Below are 16,035 nucleotides of genomic sequence, written 5' to 3'. Positions count from 1 at the left end.
CTCAGCCCCGGTGCCAGCTCCTGGACCCAACCTGCTCTGCTCCCCTCGGGAAATGGCACCGCCCCTGAGGCTCCAGCCACTCCCCAGATCCCTCACTCATCTGGCTTTCTCTGTGGTATTTACTCCACACTCTCTGTGATCTTTTCCTTTTATTATTTATCAATGCCCAGCTCGCAAATGCAAAGGTGGGTGTGTGCACACACGCTACGCTGCTTCAGTCACGTGTGTCTCTTTGTGACCCCGTGGACCGTAGCCCACAAGGTTCTTCTGTCCGTGGGATTCTCCAGGCGAGAACAGTGGAGTGGGTTGCCATGCCCTCCTGCAGGGGATCTTCCTGACCCCGGGACTGAACCCCAGACTCTCGTGTCTCTTGCACGGCAGGCTCTGTACTACCTGTGCCACCCGGGAAGCACCACAAAGGTGGCTGGCTCATTCTTGAAGGTGGGTAGGACAAGCACACAGCAGAAGTTCAATTAAAAAAAATTAATTCAAAAAATGCAAAATAAGAAAAAAAAATCAAAAATTTTCCGCTGGAGAGTTTTAGAGACCACTGGGGAAGGGCTTTCCTTACACAACAAGGGGAAACTGAACTGTGGTCTCTCAAAGAGACATTAAGATCTCATGCTAACAACTAAGATGGGATGGCAGGTTTATTTTCAAGATAAGAACAATAAATACCTTCAGAGCGGGCTCAGCAATGTAGGTATATAGCATTTAAAACAGAAGACAGCGTGATAAGCTGTTTGAGAATTAACTTGTTAACATTGCTGAGCTTGTCAGTCTTGTTTCCTTTAGGTTGGTTCCTCAGAGTAAATAGCAATAAAATTCTTAAACTAAGCTGGAAGTATATGTATCATGTACATAGGGGTGTGTGTGTATGTGTGTGTGTGTGTGTGTGTGTGTGTGTGTGTTGAGAACAAGGTCTAGGGGATTTTCTGTTTGGTAATAGTTGTGAACTGATGCTTTTGAATGGTGGTATTGGAGAAGACGCCTGAGAGTCCCTTGGACTGTTAGGAGATTCAACCAGTCCATCCTAAAGGAGATCAGTCCTGGGTGTTCATTGGAAGGACTGATGTTGAAGCTGAAACTCCAATACTTTGGCCACCTCATGTGAAGAGCTGACTCATTTGAAAAGACCCTGATGCTGGGAAAGATTGAGGGCAGGAGGAGAAGGGGACAACAGAGGATGAGATGGTTGGATGGCATCACCGACTCAATGGGTATGAGTTTGAGCAAGCTGTGGGAGTTGGTGATGGACAGAGGAACCTGGCAGGCTAAGTTCACGGGGTTGCAACAAGTCAGACACAACTGAGTGACTGAACTGAACTGAATAGTTGTGAAAGATGAAAGAAAATGACTCAGCCCCTAGGGTTTTGGGGAAGTGGTGGAAGAAAAGAGAAATGGCCCAGGCGGCTTAACAGTAGGAAGCAGTGATGACATCCACGTCTCTCGGGGACCATGCACTGTCTGCCCTTGTAGTTTTCTCACTCAGTCCAGTCTTTGCGACCCCGTGGACCGTAGCCCACCAGGCTCCTCTGTCCATGGGGTTCTCCAGGCAAGAATACTGGAGTGGGTTGCCATTTCCTTCTCCAGGGGATCTTTCCAACTCAGGGATGGAACCCAAGTCTCCTGCATTGCAGGCAGATTCTCTACCATCTGAGCCCAAAGGAAAAGTGGGCTGAAAAAAGGATCTCCAGATAAAGCTAATAGCAATATCATCAGGGTTGGATTTTTGCATGTGTCTAGCATCTCCCTTCTCAGCTTCTCCTTAAGTTTGCTGATAACATATTATAACATATGTTATAATATATATGTATTTATATATTTAGTAACATACATGTTATCAGTGAACTTAAGGAGACACTGAGTATGAAACCCCTCTATTCAGTGTAAAACTTTGTAAATTGATTCAGAAAGAGAAGCTGTAAGATTCTATCTGGGAAGAGGTAAAACCCATGGTTACTGAGAAGCTGGACCCGGGTTGGAGGGGTAGGGGTAGGAGGGGAGAGGGAACAGAGGTGGAATGGAAGCTCTATGTGTAGCCATGGCTACTCCGGGGGGTGTGAGAGCAGCTGAGAAGGAAACATGAAATGGGTTTGTCAGCAAGGGAGACAATGAAATCAGGCAGACAGAGGGTACGTGGAGGAGGACGAGCAGCATCTTGCAGGGAGTGGGTGAAGCAGACATTCAGTGACTGAGGGTCAGGCCCTCCTAAGAGCATCTGAGTGTCTTATTGACGATTCCAGGCAAGGTCAGGCTCAGGCTTAATTCCAAGACAAGAAGTTGTGGGGTAGATTTTGTGCAAAATAGCTTATTTGGGTTCTCTCCTAACTTATTAACATCCCTCTTTCTTGCCTCTTCACCAACCAAAGCCCACCCACGTGCCCCTGGATCACACCTCTCCTGTACTCCCTCTCCCCTCCCTCCCACCCTGACTCCTATGAGCAGGTCCTCAAAGACCATGACCTGCATGGACAATTCAGGCCACCCTTTCTAATCTCTACCCTGTCAACTCTCACGTTTCCACTAAAATTTACCCCATCTAATAGTTTTGCCAGGAAAGTAACTTGATTCTGGATGACTTCATGAAAGTCATGTACATGGGAAATAAAGTGCTTGTTCATCTCAAAGGCCACGGATGTGAATAAGTGAATTTTATCCAAGATATTTTAGACTTTTATTGGTTCTGCCTCTCCATTTATACAGAGATGATTACTGTTGCTATTCATATATTTATATTAAGTAGATGCTAGTGACCAGATCAGATTTTATTCCGAAAGTGACAGAGGATTGTAACGTCTTAGCCACTGTGTTATACCCTCAATGTGCTAAAGAGAAGCTTAGGCCTGAAGAACTATTTAACTGAGTATTCTGCTTGGTAAACAACTGAGTTTGAGAGCATATAGCAAAGTGGCAGAAGTGCTTCGAAACTGGTAAGCCTGACTGAGGCGCTTTTGTGCGTTGAGAATAGGGGACAGATACGCAGGCTGCTCCTTCCTTTTGCTGAAAATATTCCCTGTCGTTTCTACATGCATGCTCCAAAGCTCAGTCGCGTCCAACTCTTTGTGACCCCACGGACTGCAGCCCGCCAGGCTCCTCTCTTCATAGGATTTGCCAGGCAAGAATCCTAGAGTGGGTTGCCATTTCCTCCTCCAGGGGATCTTCTCGACCCAGGGATGGAACCCCATCTCCTGTGCCTTGGCAGGTGGATTCCTTACCACTGTGCCACCTTCTGTAGCCCATGCACTTTATTGGCAAAGGTTTCTCCCTGAATTCACACCAAGATCTGAAAAGCCTGGGGCCTAACAGCAGATGTCACTAGTCAGAGCAGACCAAGGAACGATTTTTAATGTCTTGACTTAGCACAATGAGCAAGGTTGGAGAAAAGTTGTTATCAGGGTTGGATCGCCTCGCCCTTCTAACTTTCTTTCTCTCACCTGTGTGTCAGGAGTTCCTCCTAAGTTTCTTTGAAAATTGTGATGAACTTGGATGCTGTTTTCAGGGAGATCCACCCTCCTCACTGTGTGTTGCCTCCTACTCAAGCCACATCTATAAAAGAACTCCACATCAGGACCAAGTCCATGTAACACTGAAGATCCTTTCTTATCTCTCTCATTCATCGCCAGGCAAGATAGTTTGAAACCTTAGGTCTAGCGTTTGTTTTTGAACTTTATAGCCCACCATTTTGTAATTGCAGTGCTCAAATTTCCATTTTTATTAAAAAAAAAAAAAAACGGAGTTTTGCAGGCAATGAAATAGCCACCGTTAGTTTTAGGAGACCAAGGAATAAAGCACGCAAAAAGAAATACACAGGCAGGAACACTGAGGATAGTTTGCACGCGTGGTTTGTTGCTCAGTCGTGTCCAACTTATTGGGACCCCATAGGTTGTGGTCCCCCGGGCTTCTCTGTTCGGGGGATTTTCCAGGCAAGGGTCGCCATTGCCCACTCCACGGTCCTTTCCTGGCCCAGGGATCGAACCCGAGTCTCTGTGTCTCCTGCATTGGCAGGTGGATCCTTTAGCACTAGCGCACCTGGGAAGCCCTGAAAATACTTTCTCATGATGATGGTGACAAGATGGTTTTGAAAGCATTCAGGTAATTTTAAAGCCCAGTTTTAATTCTGAGGAAAACAAATGTTAACTATAGACATGTCCAATCAGCAAACCTTATCCTCTGTTCTTTAACCATAAACTATTAGAAAAGTGCTCAAGTTAACACAACATATAAAACAGGGGTCTAAACAGAAAAAACACCTATGTTGTTTCTAGCCATTTTGACAACAGGACCTTTGTAAACATCTTAGCACATGGGTAGGCTGAGAAATGGTAAACACTGAATTAATCAGTTTGGCTATGATCTAACATTTAGCTTAAAAGAAACTGCCTTTTAGGAAATGCATCATTTACATGGTGGGGAAATTGAAGGATAGATGAATAAACTGTACACATTTAAATAGAATCTGAACACTTTTCTCTGGACAAGTTGAAATGAATGATCAGGATAATAAACCACAGTAGAAGACCTGATGGTTTCTGGAATAGAATTCTCACAGCTTTTAACTTGTATCCCTGACATTGTTACATTATGCAGAAATAATTTTTTCCACAGATTCACATTTGCTCACTTGTAGCTTGTATTAATTGAAACTTCATTCACCAATTAGTATACTGTGGAAGGTATTTTTTAAAAGGGCTTGTTTATAACAGTCGTTGGCACTACCGAAACTCCGAGCGATGCCAAGTAAATGCCATTTCAAAGAAAAACCTCTCTTTTCCCTTTTGGCAGCAGGAAAGAGCAGAGTGTCTCACAGCAGCTCTTGATTTATGACTCCCACAACGGGTGCAGTTCCCTTGAAGGAACTGGGTTAGAAGGAAGCATGGATGAAGAGAATAGCCCTATCTCTGAATCGGCTTCTTAATTTGCAGTCCTGTGGGCCTCTGATGAGACTGTTGCATTCTCATGCCTCCAAGGATCAGATGAGGGAGTAGAAACTGACAACCTTGAATAGCTTCCTGTTTGTAAGATGTCCATCCGAGACACATCAGACAAACCTACAAAGAACCCCGTATCCTGTGGGCAACATTTGTGGAAATAGTTGTTTGGTTTTTTTTTTTTTTAATTTAAATGTATTTTTAATTGGAGGATAATTGCTTTGCAGTATTGTGTTGGTTTCAGCCATATCTCAGCGTGAATCGGCCGTAGGTGCGCACATGACCCTCCTTCTGGAGCCCGCCTCCCACCTCCAGCCCCATCTCACCCTCTAGGTTGTCACAAGCCATGGGGTATTTTACCTTCAACATTTCAGGATGTGTTTGCTCAGCCATGGGCCATATCCTGAAAGTATGTGGCTGTCTCCCCAAAATGCAGTTGAAGAGCTGACCAAAGACAGAAATGCTGACCAAAGACATGTGGCTCATCAAGGCAGCTCTGAAGGCTGATGGATGAAGCGGCCAGAAGCAGACGGATAGACGGGAGAACTTGGACGTGCCTCCCAGGACATCTTGGCTGTAGGCAGAGTGTCCGTCCTCACAATGGGCCACCAGACAAAGTGCTTATTGTAAAGTGGGCCTGGTCCCTGGAGAAGAAGAAAAATGATGCCTGTCGACTTGGGGGGTGGGGGTGGATTAACTCATTCCTCCCTTTCATAGTGGGAAGGCACTGGATAAATACCTGGTGATTAATTTCTTTGGTTGGTTTCAAGGTGGAGGTGTCTCAATTGTCTACAATAATATTTATTCCTGTGAAATTTTTTATGCAGTCCAGCAACAAGATCCTCTAGTCCAACGTCTCCCCCTTCCTCCACTCTCCCCTACCTGGCACAGGTAGATGATGCAGAAAACAGGTTCTAGTAACTAGTGAACCATTAGCACTGGGTCCCAGGGACTTGGCGTTTTTGGCAGATATGTAACTAAAGACCATTCAATATTGAATTATTCAAACTTACTTTCAGACTTGAGCGGGAAAATCATTGACCTATATTGAAGATGCTGAAAGCAATAATAACTGTAGGTATCAATATAACTTGATCTTTTAAAGACCGAATGGATTTGGAGGGAGGAAAATGCCTTTGCCCAGGCAGGGCCGTGAAAACCTTAGCAACACGGTGAAGAGCTGGGGGAGAGGGCCCAACCGCAGCATGCTCCCTTTAAGAGGGAAGCAAGAGGAGCGGCCTTGGCAAATCTTCGGCTTCTATTCAGAAAGAGAAGAGCTTCCAGTGTCAGAGAAAAAAAGGAAAGAAAGACAGAAGAAGAAGAAAAAAAAAGGATGGATGTTTTGAAACAAAGGCAGGAGCAGTTTTATACTTTATGCAAAGCTTACCTGGGAGGGGTTTTAACTCCTCCAGGGTTAAGAAAGTTTTTTTTTTTCCTCTCAAAACTAAAGGAGGAGCTAGGGTAAAGGAGTTGAGTCTGAAATAGCATCCTTGTCAGTTCTGTTCTGGCCTGGGAAGTAGACAAGGAAGAAATACCTCCGTGGAAGAGAGAAGAGGCTGCAGATACAGAAGGCAAGGGGCTGTGTACGCTACAACCCGTACGTAAGTTGCATTGTAACAGTAATGTAGAAACCCCCCTTTTCTTAAGTTAATTTTTACTGGAGCACGGTTGCTTTACGATGTTGTCAGTTCCCGCCGTGCAGCAGGATGAATCAGTCACAGGTGTACATGTATCCTCTCCCTCTCGGCTTCCTTCCCCCTCAGGTCACCACTGTGCATTAGGTAGAGTTCCCTGTGCTATACGATATGTGATCATTAGTTACCTATTTTATAATATTTTATACACCATATCAATTGCATATATGTGTCAATCCCAGTCTCCCAATTCCTCCCTGCTCACCACCCTTTGGAACAGAAATTCTTAATTGCCTCCCTTTTCTAAGGAAAACCATCTGACTTAAACAGAAAGCCTCTAAGAGGGCTAGACAACTACCTGAATTCTATTTTGCCTTTTTACATTATAGATTGTTTTGTTTTCTAAATGTCCTCAGTCCAGAAGAGTCTACAAAATGAAGACTTTTTTTTTTTTTTTTTTCTTTTTTTAACGCTGGGTCAGAAGAGGCTGTGAGGCCTCATTTGGGATAATCACAGTGTTTACTGAAGCCTTATGCATATATAAAAATGTTATTTTCTCTAATTGCATATTTTGTTCCCGTAATGACTGAGCTGGATTCTAAACTGAAATGAGTGATCAATACTTAATGTTTCTGCCGTTCAGATAAAGTCTGAGCTGTTTCAGACGGCATCAAATTGCTTCGAATTGGGCCAATTGCTCTAAAGACGGGAATTGAAAGCTAAAGAAGCGTGTGGAATTTTCTGTTTTTCAGGTTTGAAGTGAAAAAACCCAAACTCGCAAATAGCCGCGCTCCTAGGACCCTTGCTTCCCCAGCAGTCACCCGGCTATACCCCCAAGGGCGCTGGAGAGCATGAGCCACTACTGCAGCAGCTACCCCATCGTGAGCGTGGACCCCAAGTGCCCGGGGTACGCGCCGGAGCACCTTCTGGCCGAGAAGCGCAGAGCGAGGAGGCGTCTGCTGCACAAGGACGGCAGCTGCAACGTGTACTTCAAGCACATTTTCGGGGAGTGGGGCAGCTACGTGGTGGACATCTTCACCACCCTCGTGGACACCAAGTGGCGCCACATGTTTGTAATCTTCTCGCTGTCCTACATCCTCTCCTGGCTGACTTTCGGCTCGGTCTTCTGGCTCATAGCCTTCCACCACGGCGACCTGCAGAACGATGGCCCGGACGCCACGCCTTGCGTGGACAACGTCCACTCCTTCACGGGGGCGTTCCTCTTCTCCCTGGAGACCCAGACCACCATCGGCTACGGCTACCGCTGCGTCACCGAGGAGTGCCCGGTGGCCGTGCTCACGGTCATCCTGCAGTCCATCCTGAGCTGCATCATCAACACCTTCATCATCGGGGCGGCCCTGGCCAAGATGGCCACGGCCAGGAAGAGGGCGCAGACCATCCGGTTCAGCTACTTCGCGCTGGTGGGCATGAGGGACGGCAAGCTCTGCCTCATGTGGCGCATCGGGGACTTCCGCCCCAACCACGTGGTGGAGGGCACGGTGCGCGCGCAGCTGCTGCGCTACGCGGAGGACGGCGAGGGGCGCATGACCATGGCCTTCAAGGACTTGAGGCTGCTCAACGACCAGATCATCCTCGTCACCCCAGTGACCGTCGTGCACGAGATCGACCGCGACAGCCCCCTCTACGCGCTCGACCGGAAGGCCGTGGCCAGGGATAACTTTGAGATCCTGGTGACGTTCATCTACACCGGGGACTCCACCGGGACGTCCCACCAGTCCCGGAGCTCCTACATCCCCCGGGAAATCCTCTGGGGCCACAGGTTTCACGACGTCTTGGAAGTGAAGAGGAAGTACTACAAAGTGAACTGCCTGCAGTTCGAGGGCAGCGTGGAGGTCTACGCCCCCTTCTGCAGCGCCAAGCAGCTCGACTGGAAAGACCAGCAGCTCCACAGCGTGGAAAAGGCCCCGCCTGTGCGAGCATCTGCCCCGCCCGACGCCAAGGTCAGAAGAAGGTCGTTCAGCGCTGTGGCCATTGTCAGCAGCTCGGAAAACCCGGAGGAGACCACCCCCTCTGCCCCCGAAGAATGTAAGGAAGCCCCGTACCAGAAGGCCCTGCTGACTTTAAATAGGATTTCCGTAGAATCCCAGATGTAGTCCTGAATCTTAACTGTGAGGGCTACCTACCACCCAGCGGTTCTTACTCTCTAGCCAATCACCATAAGGCAAGTAGTTATATATAAACAGAGCTTTTGAAGAATGTGACACCTATCTTTGATGGTGATGAAAGATAAATAGAGCATATTAAGCATGATAAAAGATATCTAAACATTACATTATATACAATTGTTTAATTTTTTTTTTTTTTTGGCTAGCAACTGTTGTATTAGGGAGGCTATCAAGAAGCCTAATTGATTAAATTTCATCTCTTTTAATTATTCCATACACTTGTGTTATCAGTTGGAAGTTAATATTTCAGTAATAAGGAACAAAGATAGGATACGAGGAAACAATAATAGAGAGTAGAAAGGAAAATAGAATGGATGATAAAATGTTAAACATATCCAAATTGATAGTGTAATGAGCTACCTATAAAGACCTTATGTCTTACAATCAAGATGTGCAAGGAGTGCATTCAGTAACTTGTGATGTTGAGCTGTTTCACTGTGCACTCACCCGACCCGTTTGAGTCACCGTGTTTACCCCTCCCAGGGGCTTGGTATCAGCTGGCAGAGAATGTGTCTGTAAGAAGTAAGGTATCACCAAATTCTGACAGAGCCTACATGCCACTTGCCAGGGAATGATCAAAAAGGGCTACTGCTGCTGCTGCTGCTGCTGCTAAGTCACTTCAGTCGTATCCAACTCTGTGTGACCCCATAGACGGCAGCCCACCAGGCTCCCCCATCCCTGGGATTCTCCAGGCAAGAACACTGGAGTGAGTTGACATTTCCTTCTCCAATGCATGAAAGTGAAAAGTGAAAGGGAAGTCGCTCAGTTGTGTCTGACCCTTAGCGACCCCATGGACTGCAGCCCACCAGGCTCCTCCATCCATGGGATTTTCCAGGCAAGAGTACTGGAGCAAAATGGGCTAGAAGTTGCTTTTTCTCTCGTCTGTAAGGCAGAAAAAAACGTTGGCATTACTTTTCAGAGAGAAATTTCTCTCTCAAACGTCCTGGGAGATTGACTCCAAGGAGTGGCTGTATGTGGAAGAGCAGAAGTAAGGCAAACAGTTTTGTAAGGCCGGTGACGAGGGGGCTTCTTCCAGCCACCTGCCCCCACCTTCTCTGAGGACAGGAGGAAGGATTGGGATCCTGGAGAGCCATAAACAGTCTCAGACTCTCTGAGAGAAAGCATGTCCCTGTATCTTGAAAGACTGGAGCTCTGGTTACACATGGGATGGGACCTTTTTCATTTTTATTTTTCGGGCAGTTGGGTGGGGCGTTAGGAGGTGGGGAGACTGTTATTTTCGCCTACAAGCAATTATGTATATTTTCTATCTCGGTCACTTTAGAAAACAGAAACAACTTAAACTCTGGATTTTAAGAAACCCTTCCTTGGAACTTGGAACCATCATTTAAATGAAGGATTTTGTGAAATATAATTAAGGTGAATCACCTTAATTTTGAATGCACATTTTGAAGCAGATCAGCTAAGTGCTTCGGAATTGCTTAAATTGTAGGGCAGGAGATAAATGTGTACACTCTATTTCCATGTTAAGAGATGTTAATCATGATTACTTTAAACACAAACCTGATCACCTAGGAATGAAGAGTCACTCTAAGCTTTATCAACTGAAGAATTATCAGCTACCTTCAGAATTATCTGTGTGATTTTTTTCCATTGTTGCTGAGCTGACATTAAGTATATGCCACAGTTCTCTTTTGGTTTATTTTATATAAATATAAATATGAATACACATAGTTTTTGCTTTTTTCTGGAAAATTCTCCCCTCTCACCGTTTAAATTAAAGCTCACAAGTAAATTTTACTGAATCAGAGTACCAGATCACCAATAGAAGTAAAATATATGGGTACATAAGCTATTTTTCTTTTGTTTGCTTTTCCTCCCTCCCTTCCTTCTCTCTTTTTCCTCCTTCTTTCTTTGGCCTGTGAGCAATAAAGTCGTTTTCTAAATGCACACATGCAAATCTTTTATTTCTGCTGCTGTGTGGATAAGAGATCTCTGAAGATCACAGGTTGCAACATTGTCCTGGAGCTTAATGTCAGAGAGAAAAATCCTGCAATTTATTTTTCTCATCTTGCTTCAGAAATGCAAAATCCATTTTTTAAATTGCACATGCCCTATCAAGTTGGATTTCAGAGTGGCAATTACTCAGCTAAATTAGAGTACTGCCATCTACCCAGTAGAAAACCACCTCCAGAACAACGAGCAGACTTGTTCCTCTCCCCTTTATAGCTTGCTTCACACCAGTCTAGTTCCATTCACTTTACTTCCTGGATGCTGTCTGTCCTGGTCTTGCATGGATGTCCAATAAATACATTCTGTCCAGCAAACCCTCTTACCCAGATGAGATGTATTAATATGACCAGCATCCTGTGTAATACGTATCTCTCATTTTCTGTTTAGATTGATAACACACTCTGATGCCCCAATGAGTTACTTTATGATAAAGATCTTAAAATTGTGCAAAAAGTGTGTGCCTAGGCTGGTGGGAACTCTGTGGATGTGGTCAGCGCTGGGACAGGGCACCAAACACGAGATTCCTGTTCCTTCGAATTAGGATGTGTGCAGAATTAGAAACCATTTTTATGGGTTTCTAACAGCTTGCAGAACAGTTCTATTCAAATGAACGGTTAAGTGCTCCTGTAAGCATTGAAAGAAATCAGTCTTCAAAATAGCATTTCTAGTTTGAAAGATTCTGTCAATGATGAGAATTTTCTTTTTTCTGGCATGCCTCTTCCCCTAAAAAAAAATGACATTATTCAGTAGACCTAATTAGACAGAAAATAGATTGTGGCATCGAGGCTCTGCTGTCGTGTGTATTTCAGCCTGGGAGGAGGGAACACAGGAGGAGAGAAAGAAAAGCTCTTTCCTGTACCACCCACTAGGTGCTTTCCACAGATGCACTTAATCCCCACACAAAAACAGTGGGGTGGATATTTTTAATTTCTACATCATCAAATATCTCATTCTTGACTACTTCTTGACTGACAAATTCCCAGCTGGGATAACCAAGTGCCTAGGTTAAAACAGAAAATTCCAACTGCATTTCCCAGTCTCTCTTGCAGGGTGGGGTAGGGTGGAGGCTGTGCTTCTGTGATGTAGTTCTGGTTCCTGAGATGTCAGCAGAACTCTCTGAATGTGACCTTTAAGAAAGCTCATTGGGACTTCCCTGGCCATTCAGTGGTCAGGACTTTGCCTTCCAGCACAGGGGCTGCAGGTTCAATCCCTGGTCAGGGAGACTCAAGGCCAAAAAAAAACAAAACGTAAAAAAGATGCAATATTGTCACAAATTCAATAAAAACTTAAAAATGGTCCACATCAAAAGCAAATCTTTAAACAATACAGATAGCTTTTTGGCTGGGTCTGTCTTAGCTGTCAAATGCCCTGTTACCCTCATGCATTCACCCTTCTCACCTGGACCTCAGTCATGGTAGCTGGAGCTCCTGCAGCCATCTCCTGAGCGTGAGGATCAGGGATATTCCTTACAAGGGAAACTGGACAAGTAGGAAAGCGTGTGAGCCTAGGTAGCACACCTCCGGACTTGTGTAGAGATGACAATAAATACAATTTCTGAGAGTAATCTTAAAGGAAATCAACCCTTAATATTCACTGGAAGGACAGACGCTGAAGCTGAAGCTCCAACACTTTGGTCATATGATTTAAAGAGTCGACTCATTCGAAAAGACCCTAGTGTTGGGAAAGATTGAAGGCAGGAGGAGAAGGGGGTGACAGAGGACGAGATGGTTAGATGGCTTCACTGAGTCGATGGACATGAGTTTGAGCAAGCTCCGGGAGATAGTGAAGGATAGGGAAGCCTGGTGTGCTGCAGTCCATGGGGTCGCAGAAAGTCAGGTACAACTTAGTGACTGAACAACTATGCGACTCAGAGTAAGCCATAGATCTAGAGGAACTGGCTTCCCTGGTGACTCAGATGGTAAAGAATTTGCCTGCAATGCAGGATACCTGGGTTCCATCCCGGGTCAGGAAGATCTCCTGGAGAAGGAAATGGCAACCCACTCTAGTGTTCTTTCCTGGAGAATTCCATAGACACAGGAGCCTGGCGGGTTACAGTTTATGGGGTCACAAAGAGTTGGACATGACTGAGCAACTAATACTAGAAGGAATTATCCAGAAAGCAAAGACTCGGAAGGAAAAATAAAACGGATGTACAAGTTACATCCAACTTGAACTTGGAGATGGCCTTTGATGGAGTGGGTCTCTGTGGAAACCACAGATTTTCTGGAAGGGTTGAGGAAATGCCACTATGATTGTAAAACAAATACAAAAGGATTGTTCTGGGCCTGGGAATGCCCCGGAGACACCGAGGACTAAGTGACCTCGATGGGAGAGTGGGCCTGGCTCCGGTGGGCTGCCCTTCCTCTCCTTCTGCCCCTCCTGCAGATTAGGTTCTGTGTTTGAATGGGGCCCTCACTAGGTCTGGTGAAACCTACAGAGACCCAGGTTGGCAAGTGCTGTGCAGCTTGGGCAGAAAAGCAAAACTCCCCCGAGGCTGTGTTTAAGAATCCTCGGCAAAAACGAATGAGAACCTCCATATAGCACAGGAAGCTCCCTTTACTGCTCTGCAGTGACCTGAACGGGAAAGCAGTCCAGAAGGGACGGGATATGTGGATATAGATATATGTGCGTATATAGATGTAGGTATAGTTGATTCATTTTGCTGTGCAGTAGAAACTAACACGGCTTTGTAAAGCAATGATACGCCAATCAAAATTTAATTTAAAAAAGAAGAGCTCCTGGCAAGGTCAGACGGCATGAATTCATCTACATGAACTCTAAGTATATACACCAAGAAACCCAGACCCTGGTTTTAAATATTTTATTTCATTTCTTCAGAGTTGGCCAGGATACATGCCAAGCAGCTTCTCTGGACCACTCCTATTTAAATGATTAGGCACTCATTCTACTCAGTTTAAAATATTCTACTAGTTCCGTCTATTATAAGCACTGATTCTTCTGTTTCAAATGTTCTGCAAGGCATGTGTATAAACACCTGAGCTTTTTTTTTTTTCTTTGAACTTTTAATTTTGATTAGGGTATAGCCAATTAACAATGTTTCAGGTGGACAGCGAAGGGGCTCAGCCATGCATACACATGTATCCATTCTCCCCCAAGCTCCCCTCCCACCCAGGCTGCCACACAACACTGAGCAGAATTCCCTGGGCTGTACAGCAGGTCCTTGTTGGTTATCCATTTTGAACAGAGCAGTGTGTCCATGTCCGTCCCAGACTCCCTAACTATCCTTTATCCCCAGCAACCATAAGTTCCTTCTCTAAGTCTCTGAGTCTCCTTCTGTTTTGTAAGTAAGTTCGTTTGTATCATTTCTTTTTGGATTCCACACGTAAGGGATGTCATATGACACTTCTTCTCTATCTGAATTCACGCAGTATGACAATCTCTAGGTCCATCCATGTGGCTGCAAATGGCATTATTTCATTCTTTTCAATGGTTGAGTAATTGTCTGTATGTATGACGTCTTATTTATCCATTCCTCTCTCATTGGATGTTTAGGTTTCTTCCATGTCTTGGCTATTGTACAGTGCTGCATTGAACACTGGGGTGCGTGTACCTTTTTAGATCATGTTTTTCTCTGGATGTATGCCCAGGAGTCCCCGGAACTTTTTTGAAAGGAAGCTTCACCTGTGGACTTTGGGAATCCCCACCCCTACACCTGGGGCAATCTTTACAACCCCATGGACTGTAGCCCGCCAGGCTCCTCTGTCCATGGGATTCTCCAGGCACAAATACTGGAGTGGGTTGCCATCTCCTCTTCCAGGGGATCGTCCAGACCCAGGGATTGAACCCAGGTGTCCTGAATTGCAGGCGGGTTCTTTACCATCTGAGCCACCAGGGAAGCCGGCTGAATCACAAAACCCGGCTAAATCACAGCCCTACACTTGCTGTGACCAACCTCTCTCTTTCCTCTTACTTTCACTTTTAAGGGAACGGGATGCAAACACTTGGGTACTCCACACAGAACGCAGGGAGGAATCACACAGCCCAACAGCCAAGGCAGCAGGGAGGTGCTTGGCAAATTCTCTGTGAAGGCCTCCTGGGAGGGCAGAGCTTTAAAAATAAAAGTTAGTAACTGGGACGCAGTTCAGATCCAAGTGTGGGCAGAGCGCAAGCAAGGCAGCCTCCGGGGACGCTCTCCCAAAGAGAGGACATCTTCCTGCAGCTGGAACACCGTCGTTTGCCTGCATCGCTTCGGAAGCTTTTCTGCAGTAAGAGAAACCCCACGTAGGAGAGAATTCGCAGGCTCCTTTTTCACGGCTATTAGTTTACTAAAGCAACTGCACGCAGTCCTCTGAGGGCGGTGTGGTTGGGTCATGAGATCTGGCCAGGGGCAAACAACATCTTGCTCCATCAGGTCGCCCCGGGTTCCTTTCCTCCGGGGATATCCAGGCTTGCGGTCTGGGATCTTTTGTGCCAAGTCGGGAGACTTAAGTCAACATGGCTGAATATTTCAAAGTTCAGTAGACTCTGAGTTGCTGAGCACCTACCAGGGAACATTTAAAGTTAAATAAATGCTTGCTGTTTGGTCTCATTGATTTATTTTACTTGCTAAATACTGCAAAGTAAAAGAACAGTGGATTTAGAGTCTGTCTGTTATCCCAAGAAAAAGCCGCTGGACTGAGATTGAGAGGCTTCTCAATAATTAAGGTAATCCGAGCTGGGTGATCTCTGCTGTCAGGCTCTTGATGGAAGCCCTGGAGAGTCTGCTGGCCGCAGAGAGACAGGTTAATCATTTAAAGTTTTCAGCAAGCCCGGTGGATGAAAACCCAAACAGATAGATTAAGTCTTGCTAAATTACGCAGCCAAAGAATGCTTTTCCCTCTGTTCTCTCATTTACCGCTGGGGCCTATAAAAGCTTCTTAATCATGAGCTAAGTAACTTGAACTTGAAACACAAACAGTCCCCAGAGGTTCAGACCCTGCGAAAACGTCTTTACAGAGACTGATCAGAAAGCTTCCAATTTCCACATAAAATACTTGAGTCACATGCGCTGCACACTGTGGTTCAAGGCTCTTTATTTGAATTAGAAGCACATGTTGGAGATCAATTATTTACTATGCACTGTGCTGCCCGTTGATTGCATCTGATACCAGCTAGCCTGGGAAGGCAGGCTGGCCACGGGGCAGGGTTAAGGCAAGAGGGGAGCCTCTGCCAGCCACTGCCAATTCCAGATTCAAGGGCTTCTAAAATACTAGAGGGACCTCAGCTCATCGGGTCAGAATCCATCTTTTGTAGGAGGAAAAGTTAAGTTCTCTTATAGAGACGAAACCGTGGAAGTGCAGCAGAAAAAAACCC

At 45.6% G+C, this 16,035-nt stretch overlaps 1 protein-coding gene across 9 annotated transcripts in view; it reads left to right on the top strand.

The window, feature by feature from the left end:
• The window catches only part of KCNJ16 (potassium inwardly rectifying channel subfamily J member 16), a 92,598-nt gene extending 77,327 nt beyond the window's left edge, over positions 1-15,271 (top strand). For 7 of the 9 annotated variants that reach the window (XM_061392982.1, XM_061392981.1, XM_061392974.1 and 4 more), the window contains one exon: positions 7,318-15,271. In XM_061392982.1, coding sequence (XP_061248966.1) covers positions 7,417-8,679 — 1,263 coding nt within the window. In that variant the 5' untranslated portion in view covers positions 7,318-7,416 and the 3' untranslated portion in view covers positions 8,680-15,271. Of the gene's footprint in view, positions 1-904; positions 6,533-7,317 lie in introns of those variants that run through there. The other 2 variants (XM_061392980.1, XM_061392978.1) reach the window with 2 other exon arrangements.
• The last annotated feature ends 764 nt before the right edge of the window (positions 15,272-16,035 follow it).

This window comes from Bos javanicus, chromosome 19 (assembly GCF_032452875.1).
Source record: "Bos javanicus breed banteng chromosome 19, ARS-OSU_banteng_1.0, whole genome shotgun sequence".
Taxonomy (NCBI): Eukaryota; Metazoa; Chordata; class Mammalia; order Artiodactyla; family Bovidae; genus Bos; species Bos javanicus.
The sequence above is the reverse complement of the archived record's forward strand: the minus strand, read 5'-3'. Positions and strand labels throughout refer to the sequence as shown.